Source organism: Eumetopias jubatus, unplaced genomic scaffold, assembly GCF_037043125.1.
Source record: "Eumetopias jubatus isolate StellerSeaLion01/CBP00866 unplaced genomic scaffold, mEumJub1_p1.0 scaffold_12, whole genome shotgun sequence".
Taxonomy (NCBI): Eukaryota; Metazoa; Chordata; class Mammalia; order Carnivora; family Otariidae; genus Eumetopias; species Eumetopias jubatus.
In genome coordinates, this window is record NW_028274818.1 from 52,530,162 (window position 1) to 52,546,749 (window position 16,588).

Genomic DNA, 16,588 nt, shown 5'->3' on the forward strand with positions numbered 1-16,588 from the left:
TATATAGTCATAAATGTATAAACTGAACGTGGAAATATTTATTAAACTATCTTAAATTCTACATTGTCAGTCAATCTCTAGCGGTAATTTTTAAACATTTGCCATTCTAAAATAAACAAACTACTAAGCTTAATTTTTATAACAAATTATTCCACAACAGATCTCAACTATTGCCTCTCTTAACAGGCAACTGTAACAGAGAAAGGTGGGTGTCTACCCAATATCTATTTTCTCTTTTCATCCTTATTAATAAACCCATATTTCAGTGGGTAGAGGAGAGAAGCAATATACCCATCTTAAAAAAAAGAAAATTCCCAACTTCCCAGGGAGATAGTAGCCAAGTAACAGAATTCTGATCAAAAAGATTAAGTAAAAGTTGCTGCTTAAGGTTTAAGGGAAGGCTCTTTAAAAGGGCAAAAGACAGGGGCACCTGGGTGGCTAAGTCTGTTGAGTGTCGACTCTTGGTTTCGGCTCAGGTTGTGATCTAACAAGTCATGATCTCATGGGTCATGACAGCAATCCCCAGGTCAGGCTTCACGCTCACTGCAGAGTCAGCTTGGGATTCTTTCCCTCTTCCTCTTCCTCTTCCTCCCCTCCGCCCCTACCCCCACTCACATGCACTCTCTTTCTCTAAAATAAATAAATGGATCTTTAAAAAGGGGGGGGGCAACAGGCTTGGTTCAGATATGCCAAAGAGAGGTCTAGCCTCAGTATAAACTTATGGGAGATAATCTCTAAATCCCTGGAATCTCCCAAATGATAGAGTGTCTTTTTTTCATTCGGGGTGGGCTCCTTCAACCATATCTGATAGTTTATGTTGAGGAGGCAACTCATGGTGAGCCTCTAGACAGTTTATGTTAAAAAGAGGACTCAGTATGGAGGCTAGCCAAGCCAGAAAAACCAACCATGTGGTTAGAGGTGTTGAGCCAGGTGATATCAGCCCAACTTCAGGGGAGGGGAGAAGAAAGAGCTAAAGATTGAGTTCAACCAGGTGGGTGATGATTCAATCAATTATGCCAATGTAATGAAACCCCAATAAAAATCCTGGAGTCCAAAGCTTGGTGAGCTTCCTCCTTTGGTGATTTTCTAAGTGCGTGCTGCTACACATTGATGCAGGAAGGATAAGTGTCCTTGAGGACGATGCAAGCGTCATATCTGAAATCCTCTCAGTCCCAGATTCTGCTCTATATATCTCTTCCTTTGGCTGGTTCTGGTTTGTATTGTTTTGCTATTAAAAAAAAAACAAAAACAAAAACAAAACTAAACTAAACCTATACTTGTGAGTTTAACATTTTGCTATAGTGGTCCTCCAAGTTTTCTGGCCAAACCTGTAGCTGAGCTGGTATGAAGTAAGAATGGTTCTGTGGACCCCCAAACTTGCAGCTGGTGTCAGAAGTCCTGGGCAGACTTGGCAGCCTGGAGAACTGTTCCCTTAAAGTCCAGTTTGACTGCCTTTGTCTTCCTTCTTTTCTGAACACACCACCAGGTGCGAAGCAGCCATTTTGTGACAAGGTGACAAGCATGTGCCAAGTACATGAGACAGAGTTCAGTCAGGGAAGTATTTCAAAAGAGATTTAGTGGAAGAACTTAGGTACTGAAGCACTGGAAGGGCTGAAGACCAGAAGACTGGGGACACCACTGTTAGCTTTCAGGTTTGCCACCACTACTACAGTCCAGAGAATTAAGGGATTGCTGTTGTTCCTCAAGTTCGGAAACTGCAGGAAACAGGAACTACAGAACGAAGGCAGGTGATTCAGAATGGAATGCCTAGAGACAGATGCCAAGTCTCACAACTGGCAAGGCCCAGGGATCTGTCTACTACTGTTAGAAAAAAATAATATGGCTCTCGCCTCCCTCCAGTCTTCACATGCAGAAAGTAAATCGCAGCCAGATCTCAGAGTGAAAGAGAGTCTCAAAATATTTTATTCAATGAAAACATTTTTTGCCATTCTGTCTCTTGATCTTAAACTCCTTCCCGCAATTGTATATTCAAAATTACCCATGGTGTTCAGTATATATGGTAAAGCTTTTATCACGTGTGACATACACTATATTGTCGGGAGTTCATAAATAACATCGTGGGAGACTATTCTTTTTCTCCCAAAGTCTGAAACCCTAAAAGGTATGAATTTTAAAAGCCTCTTAGTAGAGAAAGGGGTATGGTAGTAGCTGCTATCCTATAAGCAGCCATTAAAAGTATACAATTTGTTATTTATATAAAAAAGTGATCTGACACCCAGAGTTATGGTCTCTGGACATTTCTTCTTAGATACCTCCATTAATAAAAACTTTTCTGGCCATAAATTCCAATACATGTGTATTTATTTTGTTAATTTTTATTATGCACAAGTGCTACTGTAAATATAGATCTTATAAAGCATAGAAATGTAGATAGGATATAAAAAAAGATAAAACCAATGAAAAACTTATGCTGCGCAAAAATATTATTCAATATTGAACATGGGTCATTTAAAAATGTATTATTTTGTGCAATTTTTCTATTGAGATAACATAAAACATAACATAAAATTTGCCATTTTAAGGTGTACAATTCAGTGGTTTTTAGTACATTCACAATATTGTTCAACCATCACCACTATGAAATTCCAGAACATTTCCATCACCCCAAAATCAACCCTGTAACTGTTAGCAGTCACTCTCAATTCTTCCATCCTCCAGCAACCGGCAACCATTAGCCTACCTTCTGCCTCTGTGCATTTGCCTATTCTGAACATTTCATGTAAACAGAATCATACAATATGAGTTACTTTTTAATACGTTGGTTTAGCAGTTTTCTTCATTCATGGTTTTAATCATTATCATATCTGAAAAAGACTGACAGAGATCCAGAGACCCAAATAGAGGAGGATCATTTTTTTTTTTCAGTCACACCCATCAGTCATTTTGTTGAAATTTGGTTAGGAAATTACCAATTTTCTCAAATGAATTTTTTTCCTTAAAAAAAGATTTTATTTTTTTTAAGTAATCTCTACACCCAACATGAGGTTTGAGTTCACAACCCCAAGATCAAGAGTCAATGTTCTGCCGATTGAGCCAGCCAGGCGCCCCTCAAATGAATTCTTATCAGTAAACCAGAAGGTGTTTTATTTTTATATTTTTAACCGTCAGTCCAAAATTTTCTGCAACTATTTGTACAAGTTTTAAACACATTTGAAATTTCTGATTCCAGGTTTTTAAGATGTTAAGAGTTTTATAATAACACATATAGCTTTCAGTGTGACTTCACATAGTGATGTTTAAATTGCCAAGTGTTTCAAATGTCCTTCTCTATAACATGAGTTTATTTCTAGAAGTAGTTGCTTTGTCATCCTTTATACGACATTAATTTTTACTTGAAGGGACAGATTAGTGTTTTTGTTTTCTGTTTTTTTGTTATTTTTAGTATCTTGATATATAATATCCTATGATAGCAATCGCTTTAAACTACTCATATATCCTGTGGGGGTTAAGTTAAAACTAGACAACCTTTAAATCCATGTAATTGAGCACGTGCAAATTGCAAGAAAATTCTAATATCATGAAAACACATACATAAGTGTGAGCACCACTGTTATTCCTTCCCCAAGGTGTGCAAGCCCCTTCTTCCCTTGGTTCACTCCTAAATCACATGGGACAAGTAGCCATTGGACCCAACGGCTTACTGAGGTCTCATTACCATGGCAGAGCAAATAATTTAATTTGATTTTAAAATTATACTAGAGTATATTTTATACTGTGTACAAATATAATTGTATATAAATCTCATACATTAAGAAAGCTTCATTGAAAACACTTGAAATGTAAATAGCTTCCAATGCCACAAAAAAATGAAAGCCAAGGCATTGTTTACCACTATCCACAACAAGTGCTTAGAACAAAAGGCAGAACCATTCACTGCACAACACCAAAACAGTTTTTAAAGAAATTCAAAACATTTATGACTTATTGCAGCTATGAAAACAGTACTTACTTAAAATGCCGTCCAATGAGAAGAATATGAAAAAAGCTTCCTACCTTTGTGATAAGAAGTCGGTATCTATCCAGCATTGCCTGGTTGTCATGGCAGCCTGCTAATAACTGCCACACCTCTGCCCTCAGGGCTTCGGGGACGCCACTCTTCACCAGAGTGGACAGCCCCTTCGGTCGTGCACCAAGGTTACTGTGCCTAAGAAAACGAGAAAACAAACCATTTATACTCTCTTCACCAAGGCTGAACTGCTGTTGTTATGAAAAGTATGCCAATGAATTTACATAAAAATGTAAGCCTGGGTTGAGAGAAAAACTGGGAAGGAGGGCATGAAATACCATTAGTAGCTCAGTGATGTCCTGGACGTTGTTCCCCAGTCCCATCTTCTTTATTGGTGAACCGTGTTATTCTACCGTCAAGAAATTTTTTACTTCCTCTCATTTACTGTTTAAAATCATCCTATGAACTTATTCATAAAAATGAATGTGTTAATTATACATTTCTGGGAAGCATTTCAAGGCATAAAAAGAACCATCTGAATCCCTTGACATGAACGTAGGGCAAGTTGGCTAATGACGTGGGTACGGCAGGGGATGGGGAACAGAATGCTGAAGGCGGATCACAGGACTATCATGTCTTGATATACCCCTACATCCTCACCCAAAGTACTCCCTAAATGAAGGACCTAGACCTTTCCTACAAAACCTATACAACCTATACAACTTCACCTTGCTAGAGGAGTAGCATATACTTATCAGCCAAGGGTATTTAGAAACGAAACAAAGGCAAATATTTGTTGTCATGAAGTCAATGATGACATAGTAAGTATGCTACTCTAATAATCTGCCCAACTGAACAAGGAAACTGACTTGCAGTGCCCAGTCTTGTGAATATAAATTCCATTCCTCAACGTTTTCTGGTGCCTAGCTTGAACCTGGAGCTATGTTTTATGCCCCTTTGCTCAGATTTTATCTCTACTTGTATTTGTTGCTCAGTTTTGATCTCTTAGAGCTGACCCTGGTGTTACCATCTGGACTCCAAATCTTGATGATGTACTCTGGTTTGATCTAACGTTCAGGCTCTGGTTTCAAGTTTTAGCCTTAAAAGTCATAAAACCAATATGTCTATTTTCTATTTTCTAAAACTGACCTCCCATCTACTTCACCAACTTCTCTAGCTTATGCATACTCTTCCATCTCCAGCCCAGACCTCACTTTTAGCAGACCCTTCCTCTGAAAATATGTTCCATTCTTTTCCCATTCAATCATAATCTGGCCATTTTGGAAAAACTGTTATAACTTCCATAACTCAAAATCTCAAATAAATTCATCCCATTAATATTTTTAATAAGCCATCAAGTGCATGTCTATTCTGCTTTCTTTCAGCCTCTTCAAAGCAACTTTTATAGTGCTGAGTTAGAGAACCTAAGCTGCCAATACTGAATGGCTTGGAGCAAAATGAAATAAAAGGAGGTAGAGCTTATATGATTTAAAACACTATTGCATATTAGGGACCAGAATTATGCTGTTAAGTGAAAAAAAGCAAGTTTCAAAATAGTATATATGATATAATTTTAAATATATATTCTCTGTCTCTCCCTCTCTCAAAATTTTATATATAGTATTATTTTAAATACATATTCATGCTCTCTCTCCCTCCCTCTCTTGCTCCCTCTCTTTCTCTAACACATAATATTTTGAAACCTGAGCTCAGCCTGCACTGGAAAAGAATATAGAACAATATACTCCAAAATATATGTGCAATAGAATTAAGAGGAAAAGTACTTCTTTTATATTCCTCTGCTGTTTAAAATATTCACAATGATCTTAAATTCTTTTATAATTATACACAAAGTCATTTCAATTCTTTAAATTTCTCTCATGGACTTAAACTAAAATATAACTTTAATTTGTAAAAACAACAAAGCTAAATATGCTCCACAAAATTTCTTGAGAGTAGTATTCTCGAGAAGACTTACACCTGAGTAAACTATCTAACACATGTAACTTCCAGCTGCCTCTTCTTTGCTATCAGTTGAGTATATTAGCAAAAGAATATTATGCCACAAGAGAGCCAGGATCAGTCACAAAATGATCTTTCTCACAATTTATTTGGTTCTGATTATACTTTTGAATAGGAAAAACATACGTTGTTTGAGGGTAGCTGAGTTTCTGTACTCTTAGGGTAAAAAACTGAACTAACTAAAAACAAGAGTGTACAAAGGTCTAAGGTTATTTCCTCTGAAATTAAATGCAAAATATTCTGAATTTTAAGTCCCATAATATAAGGGGAATAGCAAAGCAATTAAATATACGCTACATGTTAGATAGATCAGTAAAGTCATCAGTGTATCCACTGCTATTAAAACTCTAATACACACCTCCCATGTAAAAGAAAGCTTTCCTCAACCCCACATAACCCTCTAGCTATCATGCGGTCTCCTACCCTGCAACAACAAATTTCTCAAAAGAGTTGTTAAATAGTCATTACCTCTATTTCCTCCTCTCCCACTCATTCTTCAATTCAGCTCAACATGGCTTCTGCATCTCTCCTTAGTTTTCACTGAAGTAATGCATGACCTCTCTCCATGCCACTAAGTTCAAGGGACATTTTTCAATCCTTTCACTGTTGACCACTTGGCTTCCTTTGGCTTCAATGACAAAGCCCTCTCTCTTCCCCCTCACAAACCCCACTGCCGTTGCTTCTCCTCTGTGAACCTTCCAAGTGTTGTGGGTGCTCTCTTCACACTTTCCTCAGTGGTCTACATCTCATGGCTCTCTCGTCTCTGAGCGTTTTCACCCATGCCCATGTGTTTGGAGTTCCATAGGCTCAAAGGTGCCTCAAAATCAACAGGTACAAATCTTAATCTATATTCTCTTCCTAAACCTTGTCTCCAGGGTATCCCATCTCAGTGACTGTCACCACAATCTATCCAAATTAGAAACCGAGGAGTTACTGTTAACATTACTCTCTGTCCTACAGTAATCCATCAACAAGTCTAATGCATTTCTTTCCTGACCTTTCCAAATTCCATGCACTTCTCCCTATCTCCACTGCCACCAATTCTATTCACCCTAGACCACGTACATCTTCCTAACATTGACTTGTCGTACTATATTTCCAATACTGCTGGCAAATATAATTTTGTATAATGATTTAAAATAAGATTTTATATTTGCAATATCTTTTCCTACACATGCATACATACACATGCACCCCTAATGAACATTTTACCACAACATGATTCAACTCAATCAACATTCAGCTTCTAGCTGACCCTCAGCCATCTGTCTGGCCAAGCATTATGGAAAAAAATATTTTCTCCTCTCTTAAAAACCTAGATTCTATTTATCTTTATAGACTGACATTTAAAAAGAACTAAGTAATTCATAATGCTACATGATTAACAGCTTTAATTTACTGATTTTCCTGGTAATCATACAGTAATTATATTGCATACAGCACCCTAATACTTAAGGGGCACTAAGGGATATCAAGCCAAATACTACTAGTATACTTCTGTGACCAGGGAGGACTCAAATGAAATAGCAATTTATGGAAATAATCATTGCTTTCAATATTTCTGATAAAACTTCCTATTAATAACGACATATGGCCATTGCTTTAATAAAATATTAACTGCAGCTATCAAGAGACCTAGAAATAGGCAACCAGTTGTTACGTGGAAACAAGAGGCATCTAATTATTTAAAAAGTCACACATAAAGCAGATATATACTAAATGTATAGTAATCAGGTAGTTTTTATAACACAAATATAAACTCCAGAAGGGCAAGAATCTCTGTCTTCTTTACTTTTGCACCCCAAGTACTTAGTGCCTGGCACAGTGAAAGCATTCAATATATTTTAGATAAATGAGTAAACAGATTTATAAAATTAAATTAATATGATCAACTACTAAGGCTAAGCAAAAAAAAAAAGTGCTCTTTTAAAAGCAAACATTCTTTTAGAGGATTTTAATAAGATCATCGAGCTGCCATGAATTCACCTAGTTACATTCAAAAGAGGCATCTTTTCTTGAAACTATCTAGGCATATAAGAATTTTTCTATTTCCAAAACTGCCCAGAGAGAATTTCAAAGGGAAGATAACAATTCTTTTTTTTTTTTTTTAAGATTTTCTTTATTCGACAGAGACAGCCAGAGAGGGAACACAAGCAGGCGGAGTGGGGGAGGGAGAAGCAGGCTTCCTGCAGAGCAGGGAGCCCAATGTGGGACTCGATCCCAGAACCCCGGGATCATGACCTAAGCCGAAGGCAGACACTTAACGAGAGAAATCAAGAGAGGAAAAGCCACTGAATGACACTGAGTGGTCACTGATGGAATTAGGGCAATTTTTTTTTCTTTAAATTTTTTATTGTTATGTTAATCACCATACATTATATCATTAGTTTTTGATGTAGTGTTCCATGATTCATTGTGTATAACACCCAGTGCTCCATGCAGAACGTGCCCTCTTTAATACCCATCACCAGGCTAACCCATCCCTAGGCTCTCTGCTCAGAGGGGAGTCTGCTTCTCCCTCTCCCTCTGCATCCCCCACCCCCACTTGTGTTCTTTCTCTTGTTACCTCTTTCTCTCTCATTCAAATATATAACTAAAGTCTTTAAAAAAAAAAAGAAAAAGAAAAACTTCAAGAAAAAAGACAGATTAAAGGTCATTCTGAAGATCAAAAGCATGTATTTTGATTTGGGGGTAGAGAGGAGCATTTTTCCTCAGTTGAAAAAAATGGAACATTATATGTTAATGTGAAAAGGAAGAAAGCTATAAATGTTCATGCTTAGTGATTCTAGTCTTTCAGGTTTCCTCTGAGCTTATATTTTATATTGTTCTCCCAGCAGTTTGTTGATGCTTGGTTAGGCTGAGAGACCACAGATTAAGACAACACCTGACCACTTGGTGAGTGTAGCCATGAAGAACACAAAGTGCCTATTAAATATGTATCAATTTTCTGATATTCTAATAAAAGAGAATGAATAGTTTGAAGATGGTTTTATTCAATAAACCAGTATCTAATTTTTACCTCAGACATTCACTTTGTATTTTTGGTTAGGAAATCTTCCTGCTACAAAATTTGACCTTTATACCCTAAGTTTTCAGAATCAGTCCTCTGTTTTTCTAGTCTTCAAAAATCTCAACAGTTTCCACATAATTTCAAAACCAGAAGCAGTTATCCAGAAGTAATTCTGCCCAATTCCTTAAATTCCCTCAATAATTTAATACTCTGGTCATCAGCACTACTATTTTGAATATATTCAGCGCGTCCAGAAATCTTAATACCACTTTCCAGTTTGGATTTTCCAAGTCCTCCCATCACAGATATCTCCTCTCTTCCTCCCTCCCTGCTACTGGCGCTCCTCCCCAACTCCAGTACACTCATTTTTTTCCTGCAGTTATTTCTTCAAGACACCTTAACTTCTTCAACACACCACTACTAAGCTTTTTATACACTCTGTTTTTAGCTTTCTTTTCCATACTATATTTCTTTCTGATAATTTCAATTCGTATTAAATTTTTTCCCTTTACATCTTTCTAGTGGTATATTTAATTAACTGAATTCTGATTTTATCCCTAAAAGTTTCACTTTATTTCAATACAGTGATCTAGCTGTTGTATACTAAGTTCAAAATACTTTCAACTATATTTTAGTTAAAAGTTCATTAAGAAGGGGCACCTGGGTGGCTCAGTCGGTTAAGCACCTGCCTTCGGCTCAGGTCATGATCCCAGGGTCCTGGGATCGAGGCCCATGTCGGGCTCTCTGCTCAGTGGGAAGCCTGCTTCTCCCTCTCCCACTCCCCCTCCCCCTGCTTGTGTTCCCTCTCTTGCTGTCTCTGTCAAATAAATAAATAAAAATCTTTAAAAAAAAAAAAGTTCATTAAGAACACAGGCTAAAGGGACACCTGGGTGGCTCAGTCAGTTAAGCGTCTGCCTTCAGCTCAGGTCATGATCCCAGGGTCCTGGGATGAAGTCCCTCATCAGGCTCCTTGCTCAGTGGGGAGCCTGCTTCTCCCTCTGCTGGTCATTCCCCCTGCTTGTGCGCTGGCTCGCTCGCTCTCTCTCTGACAAATATATAAAATAAAGTCTTTAAAAAAAAAAGAACACAGGATGTCTCCTCACTTTAAAGAAAAATACCCCAAAGCAAAATTGAAGTATTTTATACAACAGGTGCTTTACCTAAATAAATCACAAAAATAACTTCATTTAAATACCTAACCAGTATTGCTAAGACTCACCAAAAGCTTCTAAATGTAAAGAACACTAATGTTTAAAAAGATATTCTAGGAGCAATTAAAAATTTTTATCAATCTTTGTATAATCGATATAAACTTCTCTCAATTAGGCAAATTTTACCCTTTTTATGCATATGAGTTATCATGACACAACTGCGATAATGAGCCAAATAAAATAAAAATATTTGAATTGTAGAAGATGCAGCAAGTTTTGTAAATGTCAAAAAAAAATCAGTTCTCTTAGTTGTTTAAAATAGTTTCCTCACATAGTGATCCAAAGGGGCACCTGCACCTCAATGTTTATGGCAGCAATGTCCACAATAGCCAAACTATGGAAAGAGCCCAGATGTCCTTCGACAGATGAATAAAGAAGATGTGGTGTATACATACAATGCAATATTGCTCAGCCATCAGAAAAAATGAAATCTTACCATTTGCAACAATGTGGATGGAACTAGAGGGTGTATGCTAAGGGAAATAAGTCGGTCAGAGAAAGACAATTATCATATGATTTCACTCATATGTGGAATTTAAGAAACAAAACAAGAGGCATAGGGGAAGGGAGGGAAAAATAAAATAAGATGAAATCAGAGAAGGAAACAAACCATTAGAGACACTTAACTATAGAAAACAAACTGAGGGTTGCTGGAGGGGAAATGGACATTAAGCAGGGCATGTGATGTAATGAGCACTGGGTGTTATATGCAACTGATGAATCACCGAACTCTACCTCTTAAATAATGTACTATATGTTAATTTAAATAAAATTTTAAAAAATGAAACAGTTTCCTCAGATTCTTTCAATGAATTTCTTGAAGTCCACTACTAAAAATATAATTTAGAAAAATATTTTATTTCTAAAAAAAAGTACATTGAATTATAGCTGAGAAGCCCTGTCAATTCTACCTCCGAAGTCTTTCCTCACTTGGAACCTCCTCTCCCTGTAAGGCCTATGAGTCTGGTAAGATCTCATCAACCCATGCAATTACCTCCCAACCAGTTTCTCTATTAACAGTTTCTTCCTAAATAATAAAAAACCCCATGGCAATTTTAGCTTTAAAAAATTTGTTGAGGATTGTCTTTACTATGTTGATAACTACTGAAGCTGGATGGTGGGCATATGAGGCTTTACTCTATATTATTTTCTCACTTTTGCATATCCATGACATCACAATTATCTTTAAATGTTTATATGCCTCTGTAAGATGGCAAACTCCTTGGAGGTAGGAATTATCTCCTATTCAACTTTAAATCAGCAATGGCTAGTACAGTTCCTAAGAGAGAGTAATTCTTTTTTTCAGTTGGATGAAATCATCCTATAGGAAAAAATAATAAAATGGTCAAGAAACATGAAACAACTCAGTGTTTCAGTTAGTTTATTAAAATGGTCTGGTATGAGTATACATTCCTATCTTTCTTCATTATGAACCTCAAAGGTAGGAACTGTGTGTTTATCTATGTATCTCCTAGAGCCTAGGAAGATGCTTCATAAAATCTATGTTCCAACCAAGTTATAAATCTTATATTTTATAAAAACAGCAAAGCTCTCAATTTGCTATTTATTTAGTCACCAAAGTAATTTGTGTTCCTGCCATTCTCATGGTCTCTCTTTAGACTCCTACTAGAAGGCTGGCAAGGGAATCAATTTCCTAATTTATTCTCTCCCTCTCATTAAAACTTATACACTCTTCTATAAAAACCAATCCAGTAATCTACCCACATTAAGAAATGGCACCTGTCCACTTGGCTAAAAAAGTTCTGGCTCTGGAGCCAGACTGTCTAGATTCAAATCCTGACGTGGTCATTTACTCATTGCATGATCATGGGCAAATTACTTACTGGCTCTTGAGCAAGTTACCTATTCATTGCCATTATCTTCTATACATTTTTATACTAGCTTCTTAACATAGCTGCATCTCAGTTTCTCCTTTTCTATTTTTTTTAAGATTTTATTTATCTGACAGAAAGAGCGTGAGAGCACAAGCAGGGGGAGCAGCAGAGGGAGAAGCAGGCTCCTCGCTGAGCAGGTAGCCTGATGCGGGGGGCTCGATCCCAGGACCCTGGGATCATGACCTGAGTCCAAGGCAGATGCTTAACTGACAGAGCCACCTAGGTGCCCCCAGTGTCTCATCTCTAAAATAAAGATAATAATAGTCCCTACCTCAGAGGGCTGCTGTGATGACTAGAGTAAGGCATCTAAAGGGCTCAGGATAACACCTGGCACATAGTAGGTAAACTTAAGTCAGTTATCACTTTGTAGCCACAACCCCCTTTCCTCCTATTACAATGAACTGTCTGTGCTCCTAAACACAACTTCTCCATTAATCAGCAAATCCATCTCTTCTTGCCTATTCAACGACTTCTCTTGCAACTGTGTCTTCTCCCTCTGGCATTATCAAATTTTCTCTCCTAGATTATTTCCAGCAACATACGACATACTAAATTGACCATTTTAATTTTTAGAATAACCTCTCAATCCACATGCACTTCCTAACATGTCCCCATTTCTTGTCATCCTTTTATAGCAAAACTACTCTGAAGAGGTCCCTATACCTGCTGATTATCTTTCTTCTTAGACATAGTCTAATCAAGTTTTCATTCTTACCTCTCCAATGAGAGGTTCTTGTCAGGGTCATCAGTGACAACCGAATTGCTGGATCAAGTAAAATTCTCAGCTTACTCTGACTTGACCTATCAGCAACCGATCGTTCCCTTCTTCTGGAGAGACTTCGTTCCTTTGATTTCTATCTTGTTTCTTCTCCTACGTTTACAGGTTGTGTTTTCTTGGACTCCTTTATGTGATCCTCCTCATCTCTCCAACCTCCAAACACTGGAATGGACAAGGGTCTGGTCTCTGGATGACTTCTCTATTCGCTCCCTCAGTAAACTTGTCCATTCTAACAGCTTTTAAAAATCATCTATACGCTAATTGGCTCCCAAACTCCTATTTCCATCCTTACCTTTCCCTTGAACTCAATCTAACATGTAACTGACTAAAGGACACATTTATTTGGATGTCTACAAGGCATCTCAACATCTCCAAAATCTTGATTTTATCCTCCAAAGGTGTTCTTCCTCCCCTTGTCTTTCATATCTAAGTAAATGCGAGACCTAGTTGTTCAAGCCAAAAACCTTGGCATCATCGGTCAGTTATTTCTTTTTCTCAGGCCACACAGGAAACATAAGCAAATTCTATCAGCTCTGTCTCAAAATAAATCCAGAATCTGATCACAACATGGCATAAGACATCATCATCTCTCTCCTGGTTTATTTACAATAGTCTTCTAACTATTCTGCCTGCTTCTGTCTTTGCTTTCTTATAATTTATTTTTCACTTCAAAGCCAGAATGATACTTTCAAAATGTTTAAGTCAAAACACCTCACCATAACATGACATGATTAAGACACAAAGTAGTCAAGTAACCGCCCTGTGAAAAATGAATCTTACTTATAATCTAGAAAAAAAAATCAAGTACCAAATGTAGCTGTGTAAAATTTTCATAGACTTGAAGGGACAGAAATCTGTAAGTCAAGAATTTTCATTCATAAATGCATTCAATAAATTTTTGTTGAGTACCTACCATATTCTAGGCACTGTGACAGGGTAGGAACCTGTAAGACAATAGTAACTTTGAGGAGGTCATGTGCATTTGACATAACTTTGAAGGGTTAGAATAGAAAAATTAGTTTGAGACAGTGATTCCTACACTAAATTCTACAATTCAAAGAGAGAGGAATGTGAATACAAGGATAACGAAGGCACTGACCTAAGAAAAGCATACACTTCAAAGAGCTACTCTATGTATAAGCTGTGAATTTCATTCTTGTCTTTCTCCTTTTTTTCCCCATTTCCTTCCTTCATTCATATTTATTACTTGTTCTGATGTATTCTGTCTAGTACACAATATAAAATAAGCATTTGGGTCTTTTTTTCTTTTGTTTTTCTGATATAGTAGTAGCATTTTGTGCTTCAGCAATTAAAATGCTCAGGATTAATGCTCTAGGTCTTGGGGGTTTGGATTTTTTTTTTTTTTTTGCCATTTAAGTAAGGTACAATTTATGCAGTGTAAAATTCACCCCAGTTCTGTGAGTTTTGACAAATTCATATAGTTGCATGGTCATCACTAGAACCAAAATATAGGACAGTTCAAAAATTCTATGCTCTCTTGTAGTCAACACCACCCAACACAATCAATTCTTGGCAGCTACTGATAAATTTTCTATCATGATACATGTTTTGGCTTTTCTGGAATCTTATATAAATGAAATCATGTAGTATTTAGTCATTCAAATCTGACATATTTCCCTTAACATAATGCATTTGAGATCCATCATGTTGTTGTGTGTATCAGTAGTTCATTCTTTTAATTGCTCAGGAATATTCCACTGACTAGATGCCAGTTAGTTGATCCATGTTGGAGAGCATTTGGATTGTTTCCAGTTTGGGGCAATTATGAACAAAGATGTTGCAGACTTTTGTATACAGGTTTTCATTTCACTTGGGTAAATACATAGGAATGGAATTGGAATTGCTGGGTAGTGTAATAAGTATGTGTTCAACTTTATAAGAAAATGCCAAACTTTCCAAAACAGCTACACATTTTGCATTTCCACCAGCAAAACATGAGAGCTGCAGTTGCTATGTATCCTTGCTAGCTCTTAGTATTACAATGCTTTTTTGCTGTTGTTTTGTTTTATTTTAGTCATTTGAATGTGTATAGTAGTATAGTAGTACCTCACTGTGGATTTAATTAGTATTTCCCTAATGACTAATGTTGTTTAGCATTTTTTCATGGCCTTATTTGTAATCCAAAATGTCTTCTTTGGTGAAGTATCTGTTCAGATCTTTTACTTATTTATTTTTATTTACTTGAGAGATAGAATGAGAAAGAGAGAGAGCAAGAGAGGGGGGAAGGTCAGAAGGAGAAGCAGACTCCCCGCTGAGCAGGGAGCCCGATGCAGGACTTGATCCCGGAACTCCAGGATCATGACCTGAGCCGAAGGCAGCCACCCAACCAACCGAGGCACCAAGGTACCCCCAGATCTTTTGCTTATTTTTAAATGGGAGTTTTTTAGTATTGAGTTTTGAGAATTTTTTTATATTCTGGATACAATCTTTTATCAGATAACTGTTTTTGCAAATATTCTCTCCCAGTGTGTAGCTTTTCATCTACGCTGTAGATGTAACGTGGTATCTCATTGTGGTTTTGATTTGCACTCCCCTAGTGGCAAAAGATGTTAAGCACCTTTTCATGTACTGGCTGGCCATTAGTATGTCTTCTCTGGAAAAATGTCTATTTACATTGTGTGGCTCTATTTCTGAACTCTCTATTCTGCACCTTTGATCTGCGTCTGTCCTTTCATCAATGATGTCTTGATTACTACAGCTTGATGGTAAGCCCTGAAATCAGGTAGTATGTGTCTCCCAAATTTGTTCATTTTTAAGTGTCTTGGCTATTCCAGTTACTTTGCTTTCTGTGTAAATTTTAGAATCAGCTTTTCAGTTCCTACCAAAAACATTCCACTAGGATTTTGATCGAAGTTACATTGATCTCAAAGACTAATATGGGCGGAATGGAAATCTTAACAATACTGAGACTTTCATCCTATAAACATGGTATATTTTTCCATTTATTGAGGTCTTTGATTTCTTTCATTACTGTTTTCTACTTCTTCAACGTATAGATCTAGTAACAGTTTGTTCAATTTCTACCTAAATGCTTCATGTTTTTTTCTAGTGCCATTATATGTTTTTAAATTTCTATTTCCAATTTTTCATTGCTAGAATACAGAAATGATTGATTTTTGCAAACATTATATCCTTATATCCTACAACCTTGTAAAATTTAGTTTCCAAGTTAGGTTCTGCCAATAAGTTAACAATGGAGCAATAGAAAGGTAGAAGAAAAGAAAGGATTGTATTGCCAGTAGTAGCTATACCTGAGAATTACTGATACCTGCCAGGTGCTCTAGGAAATACCAGCACCAATCACATAGTGTCCCCCTACCAGCTCAGATGTCTGGGTAACTCTGCAGAAGCCAAGAACTAACCAAATGACCCTCCCCCACAGGTCCTTCTAAACCCTCGCTGCTCTGAGCATCCTCAGAAGCCTAAGCAACCAGCTGGGCAGCCTTCTTCAGAGGTCCCTGCACCAGCTCCTCAGGAGACCTCCCTGAGGTCCTAGATTCTGTTTACAACACTTCTTCCATTTTTTTTCTCCACCTCTAGAGGATACTGCTGCTTCTTACTACTTGGGTTATGTCAGCGTCCTCTTTCTGTTGTTGGGCATTCTGACACACCAGGAACCAATTCTGTCTGAAAAGGCTGGCATGGCTTCTGCTTTCTCAACTGGATTCTGACTAACAATCTTCT

General features: G+C 37.2%; 1 protein-coding gene across 3 annotated transcripts in view; it reads right to left on the minus strand.

The window, feature by feature from the left end:
* RABGAP1L (RAB GTPase activating protein 1 like) overlaps positions 1-16,588 on the minus strand; it is a 754,336-nt gene that overhangs the window by 526,189 nt on the left and 211,559 nt on the right. For all 3 annotated transcript variants that reach the window (XM_028122981.2, XM_028122980.2, XM_088017005.1), the window contains one exon: positions 4,015-4,165. In XM_028122981.2, coding sequence (XP_027978782.1) covers positions 4,015-4,165 — 151 coding nt within the window. The remainder of the gene's footprint in view (positions 1-4,014; positions 4,166-16,588) is intronic.